Source organism: Apaloderma vittatum, unplaced genomic scaffold (assembly GCF_000703405.1).
Source record: "Apaloderma vittatum isolate BGI_N311 unplaced genomic scaffold, ASM70340v1 scaffold5359, whole genome shotgun sequence".
Taxonomy (NCBI): domain Eukaryota; kingdom Metazoa; phylum Chordata; class Aves; order Trogoniformes; family Trogonidae; genus Apaloderma; species Apaloderma vittatum.
The window spans coordinates 63,565-79,768 of record NW_009734505.1 but is presented as its reverse complement, the minus strand read 5'-3'; the positions used below and the strand labels follow the sequence as shown (position 1 = coordinate 79,768).

The following is a 16,204-nucleotide window of genomic DNA, read 5'->3' as shown; positions in this document are numbered from 1 at the left end:
TCAGGAACTTCAGGAAGGCTTCAGGCTGCAGCAGGCTGCAAGCTTCCATTTAAATTGCCCCTGCTCTTTGGGGCACTGGGAATGAAAGAGGAAGACTGAAAATAAGTATGTCTTGGACAACATACAGGACACAGAAGAGAGCTCAGCAAAATGCTTCTCCATATAGACTTGACCAATCTACATCAGGCGGTTCTAGTCCCAAAGCGCGCTGTTGGGAGTCAGTTCATACCACTGTTCTAGGGGCCCAGGTCTCCCCCTCATGTAGGTGACAAATACAGTATAGTCTAGGATAGCAGGAGTGGGTTTTGCTGATGAAATTCCTTGCTTAATTATTCAATGAGGGAATGCGAGGAAGGACAGAATAGCCCAAATTTCTCAGGGTACTAAGGCAGGCCCCAGTGAGTCACTGCCATATGGTCGTAGCATGGCGCTCTAGGGGTATGTTAGAAAGAGTTGTGCTCAGAAGGAACAAAGGAGCAAATAGGCTACTCTAGGGAACGATTTCCCATCCTGAAACAAAGGCACAACTAATAAAAGGTGACATTTAATAGAATTCAAGTGTCACTACGGACTCAGAGTGAATGGGGAAGAGAACGACAATGCAAAGAAGAAGAGAAAGTAATCCTGAAGAGAACTATCCTATTCCAAAAATATCCTTCATTATTCAGTGCTGAACTCTTCTTCCTGTATACTCATTTCTGTAACACAGTTACTGGAGTAAAGGAAGAAATTGGGGTATAACTGGACTTTTACAACTAAACCATTTTGCCAAAGGTGATTCTAATATAGCTTATTCTAGGTACATGAAACAAAAACAAAGATAGCTTATTGCTTTCATTTTCTGAGGTCCCAAGGAATCCTCTTTTGCTATCCACCAGAATTGCAAACACCTACCTGTGCAACATACAAGCTCTGCAAATACTACTTGGCTTACAGGAAGCTGCCTGGGTCAGGTGCATTCTGCTTGACTAGTACTATGACTAGTATTAATATTTCTCATTAATTCAACCTTCATTCTCAATCTTCACCCATGAGCTTTAATCCAAAGTTCCAGAATGTTTCATTCATCTGTTTTACAAACAAAGCACAGGAAAGGCCTGCAAGGCAACTTAGCCAGAGCCGGGAATAGACACCAAAAGCTGGTGCAACAGATGGAACTTGTTCTCCTTGCCATACTGTCTTCCAGAGTAAATTCACTCTGTCTGGGTTTTTTTGGAAAATCACAGAATGATACGGGTTGGAAGGGACCTCTGAAGATAATCTGCTGGAGCAGGATCACCTAGAGTAAATCACACAGGAACATGTCTAGACGGGGTTTGAAAGTGTCCAGAGCCAGAGACTTTACCACCTCTCTGGGCAGCCTGTTTCAGTGCTCTGTTACCCTCACAGAAGAGAAGTATTTTCTGACATTTATGTCAAACCTCCTGTCTTCCAGTTTGCAAGCATTGCCCCTTGTCCTGTCACTGGACACCACTGAGAAGAGTCTGACCCCAGCCTCCTGACACCTGCCCTTTAGGTATTTATTAGCATTGATGAGATCACCCCTCAGTCTCCTCCAAGCTGAACAGACCCAGCTCTCTCAGCCTTTCCTTGTCTGGGAGATGCTGCAGTCCCCTCAGCATCTTAGTGGCCCTGCGGTGGACTCTCTCTAGTAGTTCCTTGTCCTTCCTGAACTGTTACTCTTGAAGAGTAATAACGGAGAGTAATCTATGCTCTTAACAAGTTTATAACTATCCTATCATACCACCAAATACCCTGAACAATTATGCCATTGACACATAGGACAATGACATCCAGCACACTATAGCCATTACATGAGAAAGGATGAAACACATGACCAGGTAAGTTTGGCAGCTATTTGGTTAATAATCACTGACTTTTTTTTTTATTATTCTTTCAACAATAACTAATTTTTATAACAAAGAGAAACGTTTTGCTATGTATCCAAGGATACACTGAATCATAAAGCAAATTTATTCTGAAGCTGTTAGTGTGTCATTTAAGTGAATTTAAATGTATGGGTAAGAGAGTGTAGCTTCATATATGAAACCACAGAAGTTTGGACTTAACATGTTCAAAACAATTTTTAAATTTAAGAATTAAAGTCTTGTAATTTTAACATCACAACTGAGCTTTGCACGTGATAAAACTATGGTCCCTCTTCAGATTAAATATTATTACTGAAGACAGATGACCCAAACTCGAAAACAGAACATTTTGGGCTGGTGTATACTGAGCCCAGACAACTAAGGCAAGGCGTATAGCTGTGACTGATACAGCATAATGGATATGACTCAGAGGTGTCCTTAAGACTGTGCATCGAGTATGTGACATTTCACAGGTTGTTTCATAAAAGTGTCAGAATTAGTCTTTCTCCTTCTTAAGAAAAAATGGAGCCACCTGCAAAGCATAAGCAAAAATCACTCTCCTTGAAATCAAGCAAAAGATTTTTGTACACAAATTGGCATTGCCAGTTGCATGTTCAGAGATATCCTATCAACAAAACAGTAGTGTACCAGCTGAAAACAGTAATAGATCTTTTATGGCGTCACAAATGTATGTATGTATCATCTCTGCAGTGTATCATGCAGATATGATATGGAGTGCTTGTCTATTTAACATTGTCAAACAGTAATCATTTGATAAATGACAAATTTGTTCTTTAAATTTGGCCTGATTAAATTTGTGGCACAGGCAATAGTGTGCTCATTGTTTTGCAATTACTGCAATGCAGCAGGAGAAAAAAATCAGCTCCAGGACAACGATGGATTCAGTGAATTAATTTAAAGTAGAAGTCACTGTAAATATTGCTCATGAAGTATTCCAAATGAAAAACAATGTAGTGTGAGAAGGAATTATGCTATTCCTATAATTTTATCATTATAACAGAAAGAAAAGCAACAAAATGCAGAAATCCTCAAAATTTTTAATATTTTAAGAAACTCTTAACAAGTCTAGACTGTTAGGTATGAATATTCTCCAAACTTCAGATGTTAAATTGCAAGGAAACAAGATCAGGATGTGGGGATTAAGAGATCAAAAATCAATGAAAAATGAATCCTCAAGTCCTGTTTGTCAGAAAAAAGGTGGGAAGCAAAAAAGGCTATTCAAGCTCCACCCTCCTACACCCCGCCCCAGGAAATACTGCAAACGGGCAACATTACACCTAGACTTTTAAAGAAATGAAAGGCATCAGCTATTGCTTGAGTCAACAGAAGTAGAGGAGGCCATTCAGAGGAAAGCTCCAGAGGCTGCTTATACAAGACATATTGATCAGATATGGGCCAAGGTGAGCAAGGCAGAAACCCCTTCTGTGGTGTTCTGTTTATTATTTTCTTAGTTCCATACCTCATATTCAGTTCTGTAATGGACACTGAAAGTTCACTATTTCTCTAAAGAGCTGTGATTGGGGGAAAAAAAAAAGAAGAGAAAATTCTTGCATCTAGAGGTAGGAGAAGGATTTTCATAGGAGTTGCATTTTTTCCAGTTATCATGAGCATGGGAAAAGCAAGCTTATCAGAATGAGATTTAGGACAGCAAGTATATTATCTGATGTAAAAATTTTATATTTTGCAAATAGGAAGGAAGACAAAGTCTGCAGCTATTTGAAGTCAGATAAATGCAAATGAGAGCCTGACAAATATGACATAAGAGAAAGAAGCAAAACAGAAGTTGAAGAAGGTATCATTGCAAAGACTGAGGGAAGTTACAATGAGCAGAGAAGGTTGAAACCTGAAGTTAAGGCAAATAGGATATAAAAATTTAGGGCTCTTTTTTTGTCCCCTGGAGGTTTGTTTGTTGTGGTGCTGGGTGGGGTTTTTTTTGCTTACATGCTAATATTTATACATAAGAAATCGACCAGTTTAATAATTATTATAAGTGGTCCCATGTTGCTTTTCAAACCTTACCTTTCTATAAACAATTATTCCCCACCTCTCAGCACCACTTCTGCATTTCATTTACATCATCTAGCTATCTTCAACTTAAGAACCCACCATAGGCTCTGATGATGTCAGAGCCAAACTAATCTCAGACACTTATTCTTTGGCCTCTGATTGAAGCCATAGTTTACATGCAAGAGTTTTCTGCAAAATATTACTTCACATACACTATTCTAGTAGTGTTCTCTCTCCAATTCTGCCATCTCTCCCACTGCGAAATGACAGCCTAGTGTCCACGAACGTGTTCTTGGTAGGTGCTTCCAGTAGGTAGCAGCTGCCGGTTATATCAGAGGTACATGACATGTAAAATGGGACTAGGGATCAGATGTCATGATTTAAAATGCAGAAGTGTTTCTCAGCTCAGTCAGGTTTTTTTATTTCTTATTCAAAGGCATCAAGGCTGTACCTCTTAGCATAACACCATGTCTTGGAATGGATGACACCTTGGGAAAATTAGCTGAGATCAGTCAGAGGCTTTATTCAAGTAACTTACAAGTATTCAGTTCTCTCAGAGATCTCTCCTTTCTGCTTTTTCTTTAGTACTCGATATACCACTTCTTCTACATTTAATTATGCAGATAATCTCTGCGAAGGCAGAGTGTCTCTCTCTCTCTCTCGCAAAAAAAAAAAAAAAAAGGAAAAAATCTTTTCCACTTTTGGTGAAAACCTCACACAGGTACTAGTTACCCACAGAAACCAGCATGCAATTCTTGAGAGGGTGTCTGTGCTTCTTCCTCTTTGGATGTACTCTCAAGTTTTCTTGCTGTTCTCACTTTTTCATAGCTGCAACGCAGCCAAGTACCAACTGGCACCTGAAAGAAAATGCAAGAGAGCACCACACAAGTAAATTTTCTAGCAAAGAGTTGATTGTAAGGAGAGGACAGGCCTTCACTGTCACTTTCGATGGAACAGAACAGCCTGAGCAAAACTTCACATTCATCGCAGAAACAGGTATGGCTCTCAACTTCTTTCACAGAAGGAGTAATGCTGCCTCATGACATTATTTTGGATTGATATGCACTATAGGGCAGCAAAATAATGCCTCCGAGACAGCATGCTGATGCACATAGCCACAGAACTGTTGAAGTGTATGTTGTATTGCTGCCATCTGAGCTAGCAGTAATAACTTCCTTCAGTTTCCAGTATATGTCACAAACTCATCTGAGGGGGGGGGTTACATCCCCGCAGAGTTTGTTGGTGACTAAATCTCCATTTCAGCAAGCTGGGGGAAAAAAATGTTGTTTATTTTCCTTAAAAGGTCCAAAACCCTCAAAGCTGGCTAAGACCCAGGCCACATTTGGTATCTCCAGCACAGTGAGCAAGGAGAGCTGGAGTGCAGTTCTACAGTCTACCAGTTCCAGCTCCATAAGCATCTCCATTTCCAGCCCACCTAATGCTGTCATTGGACGTTACAAGTTGAGTGTTCAAACTACTTCAAGTGGCAACTCCTCTCCAGAAAGCCTTGGCACTTTTGTTTTGCTTTTTAACCCTTGGTCTTCAGGTAAGAACATGTTGAATTTTCCCTGAAAGAATTAAGTTGCTTGTAGTTTAATTAATATTTACACCTTCCCCATTTGATCTATACTTTAACAGAGATGAACATTCACCATAATGCATCAGTGAGAAAAGGACTTAACTGTTTCTTAGGAGCTTATGGTACATAAAGTCATCTCTGTACCATGTACATACTGGAAAGCTCCTTGCCCTAAAACGTTAAGGTCTGCTTAAGCAGACCAAGTTCTGCTTTTACCTGAGCTTCCCCACTTCCACACAAGTTGAAGAGATTGTGTCTCATCTCTGTAGAATCAAGAAGAGAGTCATATCTACCCAGCTGCCATCTTCTCTCAGATTTGACAGTGTCATACCTCCGTCCTCACTCAGACACCCTTTCTCTAATTCTAGGAAATTTTGAGTTTCATAATCCATTTATAACAGCAAGAACAGCAAAGGGTAGATGTGTGCAAGCATTCCTATCGGTGGAAACTAAGGCTCCTGAGGTCTTGTTTTATTTTGCCCACTGTGGTTGCGCAGACCCTGTGTTTTGACTTTTCAGGTGATGAAGTATTCATGTCTAACAATGCTGACTGTGAGGAATATGTGCTAGAAGAGTTTGGCATCATTTTTGCAGGCAATAAAAATCATATCAACAGTTTTGGATGGAACTTTGGCCAGGTAAATGCAACACTGAAACACCAGATAGGGTTTCGTGGTCTGGCTTTCACATGAACTGGGTGACCAGAGCTTGTTTGCTTTTTCCCGTTCATTGCATACACCTCTGAAGAGCAGGAATCTGGTAGTGAAATCAGAACTTGAGCCAAGCCCTGTTATGCCGATTAATATCAGGATTTGCAATTGACTAGTCAGTGATATGACCGAGGACTCAGAGGTGCAGCCAGCAGTAACCGTAGCATCTGCTGAGTAGTAAAGTACTATAGCAATGCTAAGAGGCTAAGTCCTGGCTTTAAGACCACAGTTTCCAAGTTTTGAAAAGCTCTTTGAGTTCTAAACCTCACAGTTTCTTGAGGTCACATTTTTACATAGTCATTCCTGGATGAGCTGCAGCAGGTAATTAAAAAAAAAAAAAATCCAAAAAAAACATTAAACACACATATGGCTCCGCTTATCTTGATTTTTTTTTTGTAGAGTAATCTGTGCTTCCAAAACACTAACTTATTTCTATAACATAGTTTCAAGGAGATGTTCTCAACATTTGCCTTTCCATGCTGGATCGAAGCTTAAATTATCGTCAGGATCCTGCCACAGATGTATCACACAGAAATGACCCCAAATATCTGGGCCGTGTTCTCAGTGCAATGGTAAGCAACATGTTCATAAAGTCCAAACTGCTAACTGTTCTGTTAAAGTAGTTTGTGAAAGTAAGTACGAAGACACTTAGAAAAGTTGAGGCCACTGTTTGTACACACCAGAAACGTGGGCTAGAGAAACACCTAGGCAGTTGTCTGATGTAAGCCTGCCAGATTTCTCTCATCTCTGGTAATTCTGATACTTATCATTTTATTATTCAGTAGTCAAAACAAAAGTATAAGACATAAGACACAGGGTGGTATGTTGAGAGACCAGTCCCTTGGAGGTCTTTAGTCCAATCTCCCATATAAAGTGGAACTACAGTGGTAAAAAATCAGCTCGGCCATGAATTTGTCAGGCTGCCTTGAAAATCTTCAAGGATGCAGGTTTCATGGTCTCCCTGGACAGCCATCCAAAGCTGCACTACCCTCTGAGAAAGGAATTTTTCTCCTATGTCAAGTATGATTTTTCCAAGCTACAACTTTCTGCTGTTGCCTCTTGTTATATAACCTGCCAGAACGTAGAAAAGTTGGACTCTGACAACTTACTGTGCTCCATTCAAGTAGTTGTATTACATTCCCCCTTACCCCTTTCTCAACCAGACTCAATTAGCCCAGTATTCTCAACTTCTCCTTTTAGACTGTGTGCTTCAGGGTAGCACTCTCTGCTGGGCCCTCTTCAGTGTCTTAACATCACCTTGAACTGAGAGACCCGAAACTAGAGTTGGGATTCCTGGCACAGCCTCACTAGGAATAATTAAAGTGGGTTAATAGCTTCCCTCAATCTCTCTGTCACATTTTTCCCAACGTAGCCCAGCATGGGCCTTCCCACAAACTGAGTACTGTTGGTTCAAATTCAATATGGCATTTTTTGTAACTCCCAGGCCTCTTTCAGATGGGCTGCCACTCAGCTAGCTGCTTCCCAGCTTGTACCAATTCATGGGGTTATTATCCCCCAAGCTCTGAAATCTACAACTTTTCTTCCTGAACTTTATGAGGTTTCTATTGACACAGTACCCAAGAATTTCAAGGTGACTATGCCCCATGTGTGTGTCAGCCACTTCCCTAATTTAATGTAAATTTGCTGAAGGCTCACTACGTCGTGATTGACCTTGCTCCCCTGGTGATTTCATAGAATCGTTTAGGTTGGGAAAGACCTTTAAGATCATTGAGTCCAACTGTTAGCCCAGCACTGCCAGGTCCCGGCACATTCTGAAAGCTTAGCTGAATGATGTACTTTCAGTCATACAGAGGTCAAGTTGCCACCTCATGTCAAGAGAGTTCACTGAAAACTGAGTTTTGTTTTCTTGCCTGGTGCTACTGTACTGGAGTCAGAGAAATGTTGATTAAGTGCTCTCCATTTCTTGAACGGAAACATTTCATTTCCCTGAAAAGATAAGACTTACTTCTGAAGGCCAGCATCAAGCAGTGAATTTTGTCCACTATAAAGTAATTCAAGGCTTTTCTCCTGTGCACTTTCCTACTGCTACTCCCTCTGCTGTAAATTCGTAATTTATATGATCAGACATTCGGTGAATATTTTTACAGGTCAATGCCAATGATGACCAAGGGGTGCTGCTAGGAAACTGGAGTGGCAATTATGAGGGTGGGAAAAGTCCAAGCAGCTGGACTGGAAGTGGTGAAATCCTGGAAAACTGGAAGAAATCAGGATTCAAGCCTGTTAGATATGGACAATGTTGGGTTTTTGCAGCAGTACTGACTACAGGTATGTTTTATTTTGTGCAAATAATAGACACTGCATAGATTCTGTTAAAAGAAGCACTGATATTAATACCTCCTACATAGAAGTCTTTCAAGACATTAGTATGTTATATAAAACTTCATATTCCAGAAGTACTCCTTTCTTACTATGGCTTTCCATTCACTTTAGTGCTTAGATGTCTGGGGATTCCCACTCGTACAATTACAAACTTCAGCTCTGCCCATGATGCAGATGGAAATCTGCGCGTGGATGAATTTTATGATGCTTCTGGAAATCATTTGGACAGAGGAGCTGACAGCATATGGTAAAGCTCTCTGATAGGTAATACTAGGCTCTATCAATGCCTACAGAGTCTTCAGGTGCAGAATATAGATTCTAATCACAAATGCTTTATCTTCTTAAAAATTGCCTTAGAAATATCTACACACACACTACAGAATAATACTGTTAAACTTGGTGGTTTCACTCTTTCTCATTTAAACAGAGAATTGTGACATAAGATGCAATAGCTAACTGGAGCCAGAGCAGACAAACTTACAGTTATGATGCCACAGCTGACTGAAAATTACTGATAGTACACTGAAAATATCAAACAGTGGGGCTTGACTTAGCTTGAAACTATTCTTCAAAAAGAGTTTTTGATAAACTGTAACAGTTAAACAGACTTGGATGCCCTGTTGGGGTTTTTTTGTTGTTTGGGTTTTGTGTTTTTTTTCGCAGTGACATAATTTGTAGTGAAAATAATGTAATTATTGCCACTGTTAAGCATCAAATGCAATTCAAACAAGCTTGCATTCAGCAAAGAACACCTGCAGTCCCTCACTTTTTGCCTTGTTTAGTCCTCTTGCTTGTTCTGGACTCAATATAAATGATGAGTATAACTGTAGCATTGTGCTATAAGGAAAACAGCTAAAACTAAAGAAGTGCACATGTGCAGAGCTTTTGGAGAAAAATAGGCTCAAGACATTTTGTATAATTTTACAAATTTGTTTTGCGTCCTTGAAAATTTACATCTGTTCCACAATGCAGCTTTCAGCTCCTATCTAGTTAATACAGTCAGGATGAGAGCAGAAGTGGTCAGTCTCAGATAAGAGCTTCCACAAATTAATACATTTAATACATTTAATTACAATGGCTGATTAATGGATGTGAAGAGGAATTTAGTAGCTTACTTTCTTCATTCTTGCATGTAGGAATTTCCATGTGTGGAATGAAAGCTGGTTTTCCCGCAGTGACTTGGGCCCCTCATACAGCGGATGGCAAGTTTTGGATGCAACTCCCCAAGAAGAAAGTGGAGGTACGTAGATTTTAGTTTAGGAATAATGTTGAAAATTTATAAGGTCAGTCACTCTCAGAGAGAAGAGGAAAAGAAAGTAAAACCGTTGTAAAAGTAATTTTTCATCCTACTCAAAGAGGGTGGGAGAAGAGAATACTTTATCTATTGCAGTAGAAAAGCCTCAGATCATCTGTGGATGCCAAGAAACAAACTAGACTTGCATGAGCAGTCTTTTGCAGAAATTCCTGTATTTCCAATGTAGGTATCCAGACCTCTTGAAAATCAAGGGAAAATATAAAATTAATCAAGTGTACCTTCAGAATAAAGACAAGATACATTGATGATTGGCCTGGTATGAGGGTTTATGTGGATGAAAGGTCTAGAATAGGACAACAGCACTGGGCAATTCGGGAGTCATTGATAAACAGATACCTGTCTAGTAATCTGCTTACTGTCAAAGAGCTGATGAGGTCTAAATTATTTTTTCTTGATGCCGTAGGAATTTATCAGTGTGGTCCTGCCTCACGGAACGCCATCAAAGAAGGAGATGTGGATCTGGACTATGACGGCCCATTTGTATTTGCAGAAGTGAATGCAGACTGTATGTACTGGAATTATGATCCCACAACTGGAAAGAAAACATTAATATTCTCTAAATCTACTGTAATTGGCCAGTTCATCAGCACAAAGGCTGTTGGTAGAGATGATCGGGTAGATGTCACCAATGATTACAAATATGAAGAAGGTAAATAAAAACTGGTTCTTCTGGTTATATAGCTGCTTCATTTCCAAACGTATATACACTTTAGGGTAGGAGTCTCTTAGTGGGCAATTTTGGGCATCTGTAAAGTAGGAGCAAAAGTTATACTCTGTTTATTCTGTTCTAACGGAAAAGGGAAGAGAAGGTAAAGAGAAAAAACACTGCCTTGCCCTTTCTGATATGGAGCTGCTTTGTGGGACTTTAGTAGGGCAAATCCAAATATGTTTGATTAAAGCCTTCACTTTTCCACCTGCCTACTGCTAAAGTGTACTGACTGCTTCTACTTTGAGAGAATTAGTCTACAGCCCAGATATCTGACAGCAGGATGAAAGGCCTATTAGTGAAACCTAAGCTAAATCAGCACTTAGGCCCAGGAAAAACAACTCTTTCAAAGGGTCAAAACAGCATGTACACTCCTCGGACCCCTGGGTCTGATATTGCAGAAAAAATATTAGCAAATTAGAATTTACATTTCTAAATGTTACAACTATAAACAAGGATAGAAATGAAAAGACTGAGAAACTTTGGACTTAAGCTTTTGTATTAAAAAAAATGCTAGTAGAGGGGCAGTGGCATTACTTACTGCTGTGGAAAACAGAGGTTCTGTTCATCTGTAAGTACAGATACTATGCTCTGCTGGCTTGTCTCTAGCAGTCATGTGACATAAGAAATGCATATTAACTGCTGAAGATAATTTTCATGGTTCTCTCTGACAGGGTCTAAAAAAGAAAGAGATACTTTTAAAAAAGCCCGTAAGAAGCTGGGACTTGAGGATAAATTTGATCCTACAGCACCGACACCACAGGAAATTGATCAAAAGCCTGACATCTCAGGGAAGTTCAAAGTGGCTGGCCCTTTAGAAGTTGGCAAAGATCTCAACCTAATTCTGGTTCTTGCAAACTTACAGTCTGATTCTAGGGTTGTTCATGTAAATATGACTGCTTGGAGCACTGTGTACACTAGAAGGCCAGTTCATGAAATCTGGAAAGACTCTATATCTGTCACTCTGTCTCCTAAGGAAGGTAACTTTTCAAATAACTTTTAAACACGATTGCATAAATGTTTTATCAGTAAATGGGCAGAAAAGGATGGGGAAAAATACACTGCACTTCTAAAAAAAAACATTAACAAGCCATTCTTTAAAAAAATCAGCATGTGCATGCAACATAGCTACTCTACAGTTCTTCTGAACTTGATGTTTATTGTACAAACGGCCCAAAACGTGGAATTGCCTTGATTTGTAGACAGGGAAGACCACCTCCCATCCAGTATGGATTTGAATTACAGCATGAAAACTACTGTAAAAACACGTGATAGCAAGAAACAGATAGGGCTAGGAAAGAAAAAAGAAATGTAAAGAAGTCATTCAACTCGTCTCTGTATATCATGCGCAAATAAGACTAATCGTAGAGCCTCGTAAGACTGATGAGGCCTATCAGAGCATATCCCATAACAAATGGAATAGCACTAGTAAACTCTTTAAACTACACCTGTCTTATCTTTCAGAGCAATTGGAAGGAAAGCAAGTAGGGAATGGGGGAGCAATAGCATTGAAGAAATCACTCTATAGGCCCAGACATAACATAAAAGGAAAATACTAATTGTCCTGGTTTGAGATAAACAGAATCAATTCTGTTCAGTGATTTTACTTTTCAACTAGGTCTCTTCTAAGAGACTGCACTTCCTGACGTTAACAGCATGTGTTTACAGACAGTATCTGCTACGAGAATTTGTAACACGTGATGCTTATAGTTACTGCCAGGGATCGGGATGCAGAAAGGCTCTTGCTTATACTTGCTCCTGTAGTGACCAAGGTCACTGCTAGATCTTGCGTGCCACATTGGGACTGCTGAGAAGTAAAAGGGTTTACAAGGAAGTAAAATGTTGCACCTCCAGGGAGGAACAGACAGGACAGGTGACCAAGAAAAGTATTCCATTCCATATATGCCATATTCGGTACAAATCTGAGGAATCAAGCTCTTTTGCTCCACTCTTCTTCAATGGCTGGCATCCAAGGAGGATGCTGTCCATTCTTCTGCCTTTGATCTCAATCCCGAGTTCCCAAATCCAGCTCCTGTGTCTGGTTCCCCTCTGCCGCCGAGCCTGGGGCTTCCCTCGGGTCGCCTGCTCTGCCGCATCAGTGGGGATTCCTCTCAGGGTAGGGGAGCTGGATTCAATAGTGATTTTGTATATATTTGTATATCATTCATTATTTTCATTATTTCCTTATTAGTACTATTATTGTTCTATTAAAGGCAGATTAGTTTCCTTTTTCCAGTCTCTCTGCCTTATTATTCCCTTTCCCTTCTCGTTTGGGAAGAGAAAAGGGTTAGAGAGCATCTGTCACTGTTTAGTGGCCAGCCCAGCCCCTAACCCCAGACACTACTACCAGATATGAAGCTCTGTGGGCTTATAAAAGTGTGTATCAACTATTTTTTTTTCTTTCAGAGAAACAATTTCCCATTAAGATACCATATACTGAATATCAGCAGCAGTTAACTACAGACAACATGATCCAGGTAACAGCTTTATGTCATGTAGATGGTGGGATTCAAGTGCTAGTGCAAAGAGACATCACCCTGGACAATCCTGATATCAACATACAGGTAAATTGCTGTCCCTTTTCTTTAACTGCAGTGGCAAAGGAAGGGGAAAATGAACCTTATAAGCATGTTCTTCCCTGAAAGAGACGTTCTGCTCACATTCTGCCATGGTCCATGGTAGCACCTCATAATTGATGACTGAGGAGGCTTGGACAGAAATAAATACTGAGAACCTGGCCTTTCAAACGTTTTCTTTGCACAGGTACTTGGTGAAGCAAAAGTGAATACAGAAGTGGATGTGGAAGTAATATTTACTAATCCGATTGATACAGAAGTGAAAAACTGTGTGCTGCAAGTAGAAGGCAACGACCTACTCAGAGGAATCCTTGAGATAGAGTAAGTTTGAGAAATGTCTCCTTCCTGTTTTTGAAAGTACCTAAGTGAAAACATAGGCTGGGTGACTTGGAACCAAACAGCGGGATAAGACAGCATTTTCTTCTTGCTGTAACTTGAGAGGCCCGTCAATGTACATCCCGTAATGAAGCACACAGCTCTGAACCAGCTCTTCATCTAAGATAGGCTTTGGCTCCATAGTTCGAGAGGTCAAATAATTGCTGTTATAACTGGACAGAATTTTTTTCCTGCCTACCTAGCAGGACCTCACAGTTCCAGCAAAAGAATCCATGCTTAGTCATGAGGTTGCCTGTGCTGCTATAGGCCAGACGAATTGAACCTTCTTGTTCTGATCATATAGCCAAAATAAGGATACATTACTTTTCTGTCCATACTATACCCAAATAATAGCATGTATTAACCAGGACTTTTTTTTCCCCTCATTTTATTAAATATAGCACAGGTGCCAATCTTCCTGTCTAATCTTCTAAACAATTTGCGTTTACATCAGACATACCTGTAAAAAACTGATGCACCAGTGTCCTGGCTTCAGGAGTGAAAATGAACACAAATTCTTTAGACACAGGTTGTAATATCAAGGGGTAGTACCTCTGAAAAGTACAACCCCAAGTAGGCATGATGCATAGCTATTCCAGACTCAATAAATCATGACTAAGGAGGACAGCTTTTAAAGAACAGACTAAACCAGGACCAGCAGCTACTCCCTGGATGACTGAATTTACTTTACTAAGGCCTGGAACTTGAACACAGCTGAAATCCATGAGGCAGGCAGGAATAGATTGGGTTGGATTTTTTTTTTATATTTAAAAAAAAAAAAAAAAAGGTTTTTCCAAACTGAGAACTACAGGCACACTGATTTTCAAGTTCTCCTTTCAGAACTCCACGAAATAATTATGTTAGGAGATTAATAAACAGAGTCAAGAACCTATTGGATGGCCTTGAGATGGTGAATCAGAAGACTGGAATAAAATATGTTTCTTTTACTATAGATCCAAGCATTTTATCCTTTGATAATTTTGTATCTGGTCTTTTTCCTTCAGTATTTCACAACTGAAACAAAAGGATTAAATTTTTAGACTGTCTCTCACTTTGTAGGCATACAGAATTGTACACAAATGTCAACATGCTAGCAAATGCAGTTATTTTTAAAAATACACCTGGAATACGAGAGTGTGCTCTTCAGCTCAATAGACACATACACAAACAAACAATGCTGTTTGTGTGCTTGAGCAACTAGGAACGATCTATCCCATAATTTATAAGCTTTCCAAGGGAATTTAGTGACCTCATGTTGTCTGTCACATATGAGTTTATCCTCAGGCAAGACAATATGACAGGATAAGCCTGTTGGGGGAAACTATACACTTGAGTTTCCAAGATTTACAAAATACATGGTTTAAAACATTTTAACTTCCGTTCAGAATTCCCTGCTGTGTAAACACTGAGATTTTCTTGGTGCTACAATCTATTCTAATTTGGGAGTTTGTATTAACATTCTTCATGGTCTCTGACTACATAGTGCATGAAATTTTATCTCATATGATACCAGTATGCCCCTGCTTTGTATGCTTATCTGGGTCACTGCACTGTGTGTTTGGGAGAGACCCTAATGCAAAAACTTGAGTATTTAAATACATATCGGATAGCCAAGTGATCTATGGTCTTTTCATGGCCATCCTACGCTGAACCGATAGGAACACTTAAGATGGGAGATGTTAGTGAAGAAACGCAGGCGTGATGCATAAGCCTGTTTTCAGCTTTTATTTTTGCCTTTGTTTCCTATTTTTAGCATACCACCACTGAAACCCAGGGAGAAATCCAGTACAAAGTTTAAACTCATCCCTTTTGAGACAGGTCCCAAACATCTACTTGTTAATTTCTCCTGTGATAAATTCGCGGATATCAAGACCTTTAAGATGGTAAATGTGACTGACTAACATGAAGATATACAATGAATGGCCTTCGTGTGTATAAATTCAACAAAATGTCATAAGAAATCTTGTACAAGAAAACAACTAGAGAATTAGCAAAACAAAATCTCTGATAAGGGTTTATCAACATCATATAATTAAGATTTTACGTTGTAATTTTAAATAAACCGAGGAATAGTTGATTATTTAGTGTTGTGTCCCTGTTATTAAAAATATCGTGTTACCTACTATCCAGAGACTGTTTGTTTGATTTTGTCTGGTTTTCTTTGGAAAGCAATCTTTCTGGCTCCAGATGTCTCTGCACAAACATTCATATACTCATTTTTACACATTCAAAGCCTTATACAGTGGACTTTCAAAGTGACATTTCTCCTTCCTACAACAGTGATACTAGAAAGTAGTCAGGAAGAGTTGCATGACTTACGTCATTTAGCTTTATCTTTTTTTGCTGCAAGATCTGTCCTAACATTTTTTATTTCCTTTTTTTGGTAAATCACAGTGACCAAATGAGGCATAAGAAATGTTCGAAAGGAATTTGGGTGGTGTCCAATTTGAGAGCCATCGGACAAACATGTTGAGATAATTACCCAGCTCAACATACATGATATTTTTGCATGTTTCTGTTCTGCAGTTCTGAAAGTCCTTTTGGGAATCAAAGGGAGAGCAGTCTTAAATCTTATGAATTCTTCCCTATAGATTGTGAAAAAGTCCTTTTTCAGAGTAGTCTTTCAGTCATCATCAGGAAATCATATTTGAGAGTTCAAGTTTAGTAAAGCTTACTTAAACCCATTATGGAAGGATAGGTACAGGCC

General features: G+C 39.5%; 1 protein-coding gene across 1 annotated transcript; it reads left to right on the top strand.

Annotated features, from left to right (window-relative positions):
* The first annotated feature begins 3,203 nt into the window (after nucleotides 1–3,203).
* Nucleotides 3,204–15,398, top strand: LOC104268059 (protein-glutamine gamma-glutamyltransferase E-like). Its single transcript, XM_009876308.1, has 13 exons — nucleotides 3,204–3,289; nucleotides 4,725–4,892; nucleotides 5,200–5,442; nucleotides 5,995–6,113; nucleotides 6,629–6,757; nucleotides 8,294–8,471; nucleotides 8,637–8,772; nucleotides 9,662–9,765; nucleotides 10,244–10,489; nucleotides 11,221–11,526; nucleotides 12,953–13,110; nucleotides 13,310–13,443; nucleotides 15,251–15,398. The coding sequence occupies exons 1-13, from the start codon at nucleotides 3,280–3,282 to the stop codon at nucleotides 15,396–15,398; spliced, it is 2,079 nt and encodes a 692-aa protein (XP_009874610.1). The 5' UTR covers nucleotides 3,204–3,279.
* Nucleotides 15,399–16,204: the final 806 nt, after the last annotated feature.

Bases quoted from the DNA above. Each gene is read 5' to 3' on its own strand.
- LOC104268059 (XM_009876308.1), top strand. The intron at 6,114-6,628 runs GTAAATGCAACA...TCTATAACATAG, and splicing joins TTGGATGGAACTTTGGCCAG to TTTCAAGGAGATGTTCTCAA. The intron at 13,111-13,309 runs GTAAATTGCTGT...TTCTTTGCACAG, and splicing joins ATCCTGATATCAACATACAG to GTACTTGGTGAAGCAAAAGT.